This window comes from Mytilus galloprovincialis, chromosome 6, assembly GCF_965363235.1.
Source record: "Mytilus galloprovincialis chromosome 6, xbMytGall1.hap1.1, whole genome shotgun sequence".
NCBI classification, from domain to species: domain Eukaryota; kingdom Metazoa; phylum Mollusca; class Bivalvia; order Mytilida; family Mytilidae; genus Mytilus; species Mytilus galloprovincialis.
In genome coordinates, this window is record NC_134843.1 from 72025496 (window position 1) to 72037808 (window position 12313).

At 32.3% G+C, this 12313-nt stretch overlaps 1 protein-coding gene across 1 annotated transcript; it reads left to right on the plus strand.

The window, feature by feature from the left end:
- Positions 1–1200: 1200 nt before the first annotated feature.
- Positions 1201–5459, plus strand: LOC143080249 (complement C1q-like protein 4). Its single transcript, XM_076255987.1, has 3 exons — positions 1201–1325; positions 4398–4463; positions 4943–5459. The coding sequence occupies exons 1-3, from the start codon at positions 1235–1237 to the stop codon at positions 5344–5346; spliced, it is 561 nt and encodes a 186-aa protein (XP_076112102.1). The 5' UTR covers positions 1201–1234; the 3' UTR covers positions 5347–5459.
- Positions 5460–12313: the final 6854 nt, after the last annotated feature.

Below are 12313 nucleotides of genomic sequence, written 5' to 3' on the forward strand. Positions count from 1 at the left end.
ATACACGTGTATAATATAATATAAAAAAGTTAAATAGTATATACATGTATGATATTGATTTAATTATATAACTTTGAGGACACCCAACATCTTTTATCTTATTCACAAAGCTTTCTACTAGATTGTGATACTCATTTGACAAATTAACATACTAGTCTTATACCAGTGTACTTCATGTTTTATTGATGATATATTAAAAAAAAACAATAAAAAAAGGAACGATCAGCGGCGAATATGTAAATGTTAAATGCATATTCATGACTCATAACTATACAATTTTTGAATGGTGTGAACATGGAAACTATTTTCTTCCAGACTTTCATGCTGAGTAAAATTCTTAACGTGCTAGCTCATTAAGTAAACAGTCAGCAGAGTGACATGTGACCTGCAAAGACGACTGGTCTGTTTATCCGTAATGCCTATTGTTGGCTGAGCAGCACACATACCAATTGTAGTCTAAAGTTTGTTTAACCCGATCGGAGATAGAACCAATGGCATTCTTCAATCGAGATTTTTAGTTGGTTTTAAAATTGATTTGACAAATTCGAATTGGTTTGACATTTAATTTAATTTGACAAATGTAACAAAAAGGTAACTTGAAGTGACGTCATCATGCCCATTAAAAAAAATCTTAAAACAATCACTAAAAAAATTTAATTTTATAATAAATTATGAAAGTAAAATTTACAATTTAAAAAAAAGAAACGTTTTAATAGATTTGAAATTGAAAATGGTATAGTTTTCTTACTCCAAAAAGAAAACAGATAAACATATAATATATAAAACGTTAAATTCTATAAATAAAATTGAATTGTCTGAGTTAAAATGTATCTCTCTTTACAAATAAACCAAATAAATAAAGGAATATACACCAATGACAGAGCAACCCAGACTCTACAACATCCCAATCCTTGATTTTCTGTTTATACCTTACATAGGGGCATTATGTTGTTTGGTTTGTACGTCCATTCATCCGTTCGTTTGTCCTGTTTTAGGTTTAAGAACCAACATGTACCAAACAACAGCCTGTAACACTATGAACTACTAATAGTTACATGAACAAATGTACAGAATGAAATTCGACATCAGAAGAGGAATATACTTTTTATTGTCCTGTCGATTGATTTCTTTTATCACGCGATACTATTATCAACGATCAATATCAAATACATGTTTAAAGTTTCTTTTCGTAGACTGTATTTTGTATTAAGTTTTTGGAATATTGAGTTCTGAAATGTTTTCCACTGGGACATTCATCTTGTTTGTGCTTTTCGCTGCTATGAGTCATGTTTTTCTATCAGAAGCTAAAGAAAACTGTTCAAATGGTATGTATTGTATGCTATATAGTATATATACACTATACACAGAAAATGTGTTGAATGTGATTGCCAATCAGACAACTTTACCTCAATTTTGAGCCTGTCCCAAGTCAGGAGCCTCTGGCCTTTGTTAGTCTTGTATGATTTTTAATTTTAGTTTCTTGTGTATAATTCGGAATTAAGTATGTCGTCCATTATAACTGAACTAGTATAGATATTTGTTTAAGGGTCAGCTGAAGGACGCCCCGAGGGCGGGAGTTTGTCGCTACATTGAAGACCCATTGGTGGCCTTCGGTTGTTGTCCGTTCTATGGTCGGGTTGTTGTTGCTTTGACACATTCCCCATTTACTTTCTCAATTTTATTTTTATAAACTATCCATCAGAGACCAAAGAACGAGAAGGTAGACAGTTGTAGGGCCATAGACAGCCTTTAACATTTAACTCTTTTTATAGAGTAAGATATTGAGGCCCAACAGGTTGACACAATTCGAGAGAAAAAACTAATGACTAGATTAAGGAGAGAAACATTAAGCGAAAAAGTAAATTACAAAAAAAAAAAAAAAAAAAAAAAAAAAAATTGAAAAAATATTAAATTACCGATGAATTACAGGCTCCCGACAAGGTACAAAATAAAGTATGCTGTAGGATTGGCCATGTTTGTGAGTGTTCAATCCTTTTGTAACAGTAATAAATTCAATGTTTTGAATTTGTTATGTTGTTCAAATTTATTTGAGATTAACTTGCAAATATAGAAACGCAAAGATTTTCCCATTGGTAATGACGAATTGTAAAAATAAGGTGATGTGGTATGATTGCGAAAGAGACAACTTGCCACCAAAGTTCAAATGAAGTGGATTTAGGCAGTTATTTGCAAGCGTACGGCTCTTCTACAATGAAAATAACCCATACCATATGGTCGGCTATAAATGGCCCCGACACGAAAAATATTTAATAATTGAATTGAGAAAAATCACGGCACAGTTAACAACAAAACGGTTTACGAAAAACAAACATGACAAACATTTTGTCTTTGTTAAATTTGTCCTGTACCAAATGGAAGTCAGGAAAATGGCCATTGTTATATTATAATTCGTCTCTGTTTGTCTTGCATGTTGTGTTGCGTTTCTTTTGTGTCGTTGTTCTACTTTTATATTTGTGATGTGTTCCCTCAGTTTCAGATTGTAACCCGGATTTGTTATTTCTTCAATCGATTTATGAATTTCGAACAGCGGTATGCTACTGTTGCCGTTATTTACGAACAAACGACAACCACTTATCTACAGGCTCACGACTTTATACTGGCACATATTTACTATTGATGAGTGGTGTGTTTTTGCGTTTACATTCTTGATCGTTTTACCTGGATAGTAGTTTTTGTATAGAACTGTACCATTGTCTATTCTATATTTTGCAAGCTGTTGTATATCAAACGAATAAAATGATATCAGGGGTTTCCGTCAATGTGATAAAACAATGATACACAATGCAAAATACTTCTATTGGTTCGATCAAAGAAAAAATCCTCACATGTTTGTGCGACAGTTTGTCGTCTAATGTATACCATGTAATTCATTTACAACAATTCGGAAAATATATATATATTTCTAAAGGATGCGTCCATTTTTGTGGACTCGCAACTCTCCTAGATGAAACCATACAAAGTCGATTTTTTTATATGACGTATCTATATAGATATCGCGTTTTGTACTTCATGTAATTGTCTTTGAAACAATTTTTTTAACAAAAAAACCCCGCCAAATTAAGAGAAAATATCTTGATTTTTTAGACCGTTATCGATATGTGTTTTGTGCGCTATTATGCATGCTCAGTTGACGTACTACCCTTCAACTCGGTCCACGGCCAACTGGCATCACTTTAACACTTTTAATAACTTTTACAACTTGCATTTCTTTATAAAACATGCACCACTAAAAAAAGAAATATAGCAAAATCGAAAACAAGGTCTTCTCTTAGTAAATTCATCCTTTCTTGGACCACCAGTGTCACACAGAGAAAGAACTTGCACCTCTGAAAGAAATGTTTAAATTAGAAGACAGTTCTAGATTGTCTTGTTTTCTTCGAGTTATTATTTTCCGTTATTTAAGCACCCTCATCACACAGAGACAGAATTCGAAACGAACTTTCGTAAAAAAAGAAACACTACAAATAAGCACCGCTGATATCTTTTTTCTTCGTTCTAGGAGCATCTTTGTAACACTGACACCCGAATTTACTGATTGACCATTCAAACTCATATGGAAGAAGAACTGACAAACTCATAAAAACTATCAACATAAACCATCAGTGCAGATTAACACTTTGAGAAACACAAAGATTGCCTTAAACTTTTAAAATAATCTTTCAGTCGAGCTCGTGTTTTTCTCCTGTCTTTATATTTTATTCATTTCAGGAATTTATAGTACCCTATGTTTTTTAAATTCTTGTCTATAATTTTGCTGATGAAAACAATTACATATCATTTAGACACATTTGTTGAAGAGAGGTTATCACCCTTTGAAAACATCCGTTTGTGTCGGTGTGAAGATGTACTTAAAACGATAAAATTGCAATTCCTTTTATATATAAGTATTTACAGATATGTTGAATATATCTATCATAATATTCCATTAGATTTTATAACATTTAACCGCTTAAACTGGCAACGCTGCTCATTTTATTACAAATCAATAGGAAGATATTCACTATAATCTGTACAAACGGATGTTCCATAACGGTCAACCAATTTGGGATGATTTCAACCTCACCACTTGGAACACTTGGTTTAATAGCTTCCGTTTGAGCAGCAACCCTGTATCGACGAAATTATGATAGGAAGTACAAGCCCTCAAATATCGGTTCAACTGGGAGATATATACGCCGTATGTAGGCGCTGCTTGAATGTTGCTACACAAATATAAAAGCATGGTTTTGGTGACAACAAATCCTCATTGATATTTAGCTTGTTCATTCATTACTTTTGGTAAGAAACAAAGACAGAAGTTATTCGTAAAAAAAACCCTTATATATCTGATTTCTATTGCCTGAAAATATTGTTAGTATATAAATTTATACTTTCAGATAGAACAGAAACAGTCATGGAAAAGCTTTTAGATTTTGTTAAAGAACTCAAACAAATAAGTTCAGGTTACTATTATAGTTGAAGTCACATTGTTTACTAAAATAGATATACCATATGTATTTACAGTTCTATGCTTACTTTTGTTGTGGAATTTCAAATAAACGTTTTGTTACGGTTTTATTGTAGATGTTAACAACAATATACATTTTATATCACAATTCGAATGTATCGGAAAATATTTTCATGATATAACAACCCATTCAAATTTAATTGGCTAAAATACTGATGTTAGAGTACTTTATTGTGTTTAAAAACACTACTATCAGCTCATTTCCAAATAAAATAAAGTTTGAGATGTGTAACTCCGAGGCCGGTATAACGAAATAGCTGTATAAAATATCAATGCATATGATTTTTCTACATTACCACGAGAAGTAGTGTGCAAGTGTGAAAACTTCTTACATTTGTAGATGGATATTTAATTAGATTTTTGCTTACTATAAATGACATTTAAAAGCTGAATTTACATTTCTGTTTTTTTAAGGCACTGACTGTAAAAATAATCACCATAAATCAATAGCATTTTATGCCACGTTGTCAAAATCATTGACAATTTCCGGATCGTCAACAGTGGTATTTGATAAGATTTTCACAAACACAGGTGATGCATATGATTCAAAGACGGGTATCTTTCGGGCACCTGTCAAAGGACTTTACTACTTCGACTGCACTTTTTTGTCCTTTGGAACACAATTACACCTTATACTAATGAAAAACAACAACAGGCTGACCTATGGACACAGCTTTAGTAACCGTGATGCAGGTTCGATGTCTGGTACACTGGAACTCGAGATAGGGGATAAAGTGTTTATACAGCATTACCCGAAATCACAAGTTCTTCAAGATGACTACAGTAGCTTCACTGGATACATGATATCAACCTTGTGACGTTTACAAAACATTCCACTACACATGTTATATTAAATAAAGTACATTAACTTGTCAAATTAGATGTGTTTTTGATTTATAAAATTGTGTACTACGTTCCATTGTTTTGCAGTTACAAAATTAGACCTAAAATCAAAATATGAAATATTCAAGTCATCATCTGGTTTGATGAATAATTCCTTACTTTCAGAAATTGTTTTTTGCAGGAATAAAATTCTGTAATTTATATTTATAGTTATTAGTATATAATGTTTGTCATCTCTATTGTCCAATATTCATCTTTGGTCTCCCACGGTCATGTATAACATAACTGTGTAAGGTGTACCGTTGTAACGTTGCTATCTATCAGTGTAAAAATAATTTAAAAAAAAAAAAAAAAAAAAATTACGTTCAGCATATAAACGTTTGGTCAAAGTACTTCAGAAATACAAATAAAAACAAATTGAAGCTTTTCTGCATATTTTTACTTACAAGATTGTGGCAAAAAAGTATGTATTGACGTAAACGTTGATCACAAACTGATTCTGATCATATATTTTTTCAGGCAATTTTTTCATAAATTGAAGGATATATTTAGCCACTTCCGGTTAAACAAGTCACTTCCGGTTTGGAAAATAGCTTCCTTTACGATGATTCCAAACATAATTTATTTCTATATACTTTTGCTAGAAATAAGCTGCTATTTCCGGTCAAAGGACTTCAAATATTTATATTTCCTTTATGGATTGATTAAAATACATCTATAAGTAAGCATTGAATGTGGTTGTTAAATTTGACAGATGATTTTGTGAAGCTTTGTTTAATGTTTGTTTGTTTTTGGTCTAATTGAGATTGTGAAAAAGTGGTGACTTCTGTACCAAGCTTATTTTGACAATTATACCGTGTATGTCTGTTTTGTTCACAAATAGTTGTATATATTATGGAATTTGATGCTACTGTCATACAAGTGAGAGGTTGGGTTCTTTGAAACAATTTCAATCCACCATTTTCTACACTTGAAAATGCCTGTAACGAGTCAGGCATATGACAGTTGTTGTCCGTTCGTTTAATGTATTTTATCACTTGATTTTGCCTTTTCATTAGTGACATTCCGTTCTGAATTTATTTGGGAGTTCAGTATGTGATTTTACATTATATCGCTTATAGTATCGTCTGAAAGATGACTTCATATTGAATATCCCTCTAGTATCTTTCGTCCCTATTTAACACTATTTCCAAAACTATATGGGTTTAAAGTACTTTGAATCAAAAGCAGTGCCATAAATTTAATTTAGGTTTAAAGAAAGTAACAATGTTCACATTTTTCAACATCATATATCTATCAACCTAATCCAAAGTACCCCATGGCATTATCATCGATAAATATGAATTTATAGCAAACTTCCAAATCCCGAACGTCAATTTTTCCTTTGATCTTGACTTACTTTTTTATGATCATAAAGCAAGGACTGTAAATCAAATGCTATACAAGTGGGTCGAAGGATACAGAAGGGACAGTCTAACTGATGAATCGAAAATAAACTGACAACGCCATGGCTAAAAATGAAAAAGACAAACGGAAAAACAGAAACTGTTATGATAGTACACATGCATAGAAAAATAGAAAACTAAAGAATAATCAACACGAACCCCCACTAAAAACTAGGGGTGATCTCAGGTGCTCCGGAAGGGTAAGCAGACCCTGCTCCACATGTGGCACCCGTCGTAATGCTCATGTTAAAACAACTTCGGTAAATACTCTAATTCGGTAGGTCACATTCATGAAAGGGAAGGATATTGTAGTTACGACGTTTAGAACATATCCGATATCATTTGTGAAACGGTTGTTTCATAACGTGAGCAGTAACCCTTTATCAAGAAAATCATGATAGAAAACGCAAGTACGGGAATATCGTATCAATTGGGAGATATATACTCCGTATGCAGGAGCTGCTGGAATGTAGATACTAAGAAATGGAAAGTTCACAATTGGAAAGCCGAAATCATCTCTTTTGTTTTAACGTTTTGTTTTCAACCGACCCTCATTGTCAATTTCTAGATGTAAGCCGACTTACCAGTATCTGGTGTATCCTTTATCTCTAGTTCGATGGGAAAAGACTATACTATATATGATTAATAAGTAATGTAAACATACAGCTTTTTTTTAAATAAGAGGGGATAAAACTACAATTAAATGTTAACGCATCTTTTTTCAATCAAAATTAATGTATTACGATATGTCGAAAAGAGCAAAATAATTTGTCAGTACTTTATAAATTTTTGGAGAAGGAGTTACAATAAGCCAAAATCACATTGAATGACCTTGACGTCATTTTCTAAAAGCTAAACCCTAATTGCGCTCCTCTATTTGCAGATTTGTTTTGGGGTTCCTTATGAAGCAGAATTTGTGTACAAAAAGAAAAGAAATTAGCCCAGTCTTTTAATTTCACCTTTCGGTATATTGATGATTTACTGTCTCTAAATAATAATAAATTCAGTGATCACTTACATTTAATATATCCAAGTGAACTTGAAATGACAGATACTACGGACACAGATAAATCTGCTTAATATTGAGACCTTTTTCTCGAAATGACTACTGATGGTAGGTTAAATACCAAAATTTATGACCATCATATCTTATATTCTTCCTCAGTCATTATAACCTTCCATCATTTCCGAACTGAACAAAAAATAACACGACGGGTGCCGTATACGGTGCAAGAAATGCTTACTATTCCGGAGCACCTGATTTCACTCCCGATTTTTAGATGAGTTCGTGTTGTTTCTTATTTATTTTGGTTTGATGAGTCTTTGTTTACTCCTTGGTTTTTTATTGTTATTGTCTTTTTCTTTTTCGTGGACGATTGGCCTCTAATCTAAGACCCTATCTAGTATATTCTACTTAATATGGTCTACCAGTAACATGTACATATCACTTATATCAAATACATACAGGGAAGTGAATCTCACGTGGATTACATATACCGCTTCGGTCAAGATTTAGAAAAATCCTGAGTATATAATGTTCAACTAGGAAAAAACACAACACATTTGTCGCTTTCTCTTATGGTTGCGACGTAGTAGAAATAACAAGTACCACAGTGTTAGTGGAAATAATTCTTACAAGAAAAAGTGTTGAGTTTAACTGGTAAAAGTCTATACACAGTTCGATATCATATACTTAATAATCAAGCCACATCTTGAAACACAAAATCTTCTACCAGAAATAAAAGAGGCGGGAAAAAGAGAGAACCATTTAAAGTCTTCCCACATTGATACACACTTAATACGCCGCTACAAGTTACTATCAGCATTTAATCATAGGTTTCTTTAAACTGATACAAGACATATTATTTCAAGATACTATTCAATACCACTAGGCGAGTGAAAAATTTCACATTATTTATGAAGACCATCTTTCCCTGCGAAACAAATCTTGTTGCTTGTATGTCACTTTTTGAAGTTAAGGTTTCTAATACAAACATGGCAAGTCCTCCGATTCGTTGCTTAATGTAATGGTTATTGAAGCCACGAAAAAAAATCATGATTCTCCAAAATGTCATCCTTGTTACACATGTTAAATATATCAAAAGTATCAAAAGGTAAAATTATTGAACGTACGCTTTGCCAAAATTGTTTGAAAGTCAGTTAGTAAATTGTGTAAATTCGTTTAACTACAAGCGTTTTCGAACAAACTATCAATATTGAGTTAAAATACATTTATATTAATTTGGATCTAAATCATGACAAATTTGATAAAAACTATCACGAATTTCTCGACACTTAACAAACCATGTCAATGGGTTTACCAAACCATAGCAAATTCGATAGTTTGCTTCTATTTACTGTTGACAAATTTTTGAATTTTTTGAAATACTAAGGCATTTCTACCTCAGGCATAGATTACCTTAGCTGTATTTGGCAAAACTATTAGGAATTTTGGTCCTCAATGCTCTTTAATTTCGTACTTTATTTGGCCTTTTTAACTTTTTTGGATTCGAGCGTGACTGATGAGTCTTTTGTAGACGAAACGCGCGTGTAGTGTATATACTTAATTTAGTCCTGGTATCTATGATGAGTTTATTTAAACAAAAACACCATTTGTGACTGCTTGTCAGATGCTACAATGTCCCGAATTGTTTACAAGAATATTAAGCTCGTATTGTTTTCTCTTGTTATAGTTGTATCATGAAAGTATTGTTTATTCAATTTTCTTTGGAATTCGGTAGTTTTGTTATATCCTTTTGCATAAATGTTAAATACAATATTCGACCAAACATATGCATCAATGAGAGAATGGCTAAAGATAACAGTAAGATGTTTAAGGTCATAGGTGAAAAAAACTGACGACGCAAGGTAGAAAAAAAAGGACAAAAAAAAATCAGTACACAAAATACATAAGAGAAAAGTGAAGACAGAGCTTCACGAACCCTACCAAAAAACTTCTTTCTTTTGAAAAATATTTGCATTAATAATATTATTTCTGCCACTTAGAATCAATAATTTATTGAATTTTATAAAACATCATGATACCATTGTTTATGCTTTCGATGGGCATCCGTGTATTCCGCAAGACACAAAAGTTAGAAAAAACAAAAGGGTCCGGAAAGGGGGGGATACTATACAATTAATGGAATAAAATACTAAGTACATGAGAGGGAATAATGAACATAGCAACTACTCAAGTAATTGTATGAAAAGTCAAAGTCTGTATACACTGCCCCTTTTTAGGAAGGTTACTCAGAACGATCCCCATGGAAGACCTAGACAAAAGTCATTAATAACTATCTTAAAATATTCAGTAACAAAACTTTTTATTTGTTCCAAATAAAATAACAAAGTCATTAACTATTGAAATTAAATTACTGTTTCTCATAACACGTGGTCGTGCATTTATACCCATACATATGGGCAGCATCTGTTATTAGTACTACACATTATATAAAACTGCATTTTAATTTCTCATCCAAAACAATGTCCCTACAGTTTCTCTCTGTATCATTGATCTAAAAATATGCAATAGTGCTTGTTCTGCAAATGTCGGCGGATCAAAACGCAGCTAGGTCTGGTTTACAATCATATTCATGGGGATAATAATTAACGACGTTATAAGAATTACGGATTATACATTACCAAATTCGTACTTAACATGAACTATACGACAAGTGCCGAAACTGCTTACCCTGAAACCCCATTTGGTATTAAAATTGGATTTGTAATGCTCAGTGTATTGTATTTATGCAGTATTTAGAAATGTGATGTTGATATTTCTTCGTTTTCTAACTTTTGCAATGGTTTAATCGTTTTCTCTTCAATTTTTTAAATTTGATGTGCACCTTTTGTGTCCTCCACACATATGAAACATTCTGTTCTCACTTAACAACTTACTACATGCCACAAACAGGTATTTTGAGATACACATCACGTGTGTTTATGGTTTCGAAAGAGACAATGCAGGCGATGGTGCAAGTTTTCATGAAAGTCTGGGAACATAGTATTTTTACGGCGAAGGCATATTGTTTTTTTTCCAAAAACTTCATGCAAGTGCCTAAGGCTGAAGATCTGCTTTCATAAGACGCTTTAGCTATGTCTACCTTTTTTAATACACCATGGTCTACAAAAAGTCAAAACAAGATGGACTTGGTGGTCGAAGTAGATCTCAGATATTTGCTAATTACCAGTTGATGCCTAATATTTCAAAATCAGCATGTTTATGCCCTTTATATACTAGTAGTGTGATCAAAACCGACGTTTCGACATAAACTTTTCAGAAAACAAGTTAACAAAAATACCGAACTCCGGGGCAAATGTTTTAAGGGGATGTCGATGAAAAATAACAAAATCAAGCGCTGTCAGTCAAAGAAGCAAGTGAAAAAACAACATTCACATTCCTGACTAAGGGTGAACGATATTGCGTTTCTTATTGGTTGTTTTTCTTTTTTTGGATGGGGATGTTCCTTTGGTACCATCTTACGGTGTTGATATTTCACAACTCTTTTGCTATGCCCGTGTCTGTTGTGAGTTTTAGATTTTAACCAACGTAGTCTATGTATTACAAGTAAATTATTAAGTCAGGAATTTAGTTACCACAAATTATTAAAACTTTTACTAAATTCTTCGAATGATATAAAAATTTGGTTTTGAAGTTTGGTTGTACCTATAAAACATTTCTTTCAAACAGGTTGGCACATCCTCATTTTGATCGGAAAATTAGAAACGATCCTGGTAAAATTATCAATCCTTTAAATAACCTTATTCTTAAAGGTTACCAATCAACACTGTAATACAATCTTCAAGTATTGTTGTTATTGGTATTAAATTGATTTTGTTATCAGTAAATCAAAATAAAGTATTGGTTGTTGCTTGTTGCTGTGTTCATTTTCGTTCATTTTTGTACATTAATTAGACCGTAAGTTTTCTCGTTTGAATTATTTCAAATTTAAGATTTCGGGGCCCTGTAAAGCTGATTATGCCGTATGGGCTTTGCTCATTGAAGAATGTCGTACGGTGACCTATAGCTGATAACTTCTGTGTGATTTGATCTCATGTGAAGAGTTGTCTATTTGGAAATCACACACCATCTTCTGTTAATATTATCCTAGGAAAATGGTCGGTTTAACCTGGTTTCATAGCTACCTTATACTCCCAGTTTTATGTCATTTGCTTATACCATTCTTTTCATTTATTAATAAACAGATTGGAGAATATATCGCTGTTTTTGAGTATTTGATTTTGATTACAGATTTTCTTTTTGAATTAACCTCGGAGTTCAGTATTTTTGTGAAAGCGTTTTTTCGGGGCAATATATTAATTGGATAATGACTAGTTTTAAACCTTAAAATTATGACCATTGTATCTAAATTGGCTCTAACTGCTATATCTATCGCAGAATCATACCTGTATTCTATGTAAAATTATTTTAAATAAATAATCTAGACTATTCAATAGTTATATTCCATTAAATAGATATAAGAAGATGTGGTAT

What these genes read in the sequence shown, in the direction of transcription:
- LOC143080249 (XM_076255987.1), top strand. Translation starts at nt 1,235, where the DNA reads ATGTTTTCCACTGGGACATTCATCTTGTTTGTGCTTTTCGCTGCTATG. An exon ending in TAAAGAAAACTGTTCAAATG is followed by an intron (nt 1,326 to 4,397) that starts GTATGTATTGTA and finishes TTATACTTTCAG; the next exon opens with ATAGAACAGAAACAGTCATG. An exon ending in ACTCAAACAAATAAGTTCAG is followed by an intron (nt 4,464 to 4,942) that starts GTTACTATTATA and finishes TGTTTTTTTAAG; the next exon opens with GCACTGACTGTAAAAATAAT.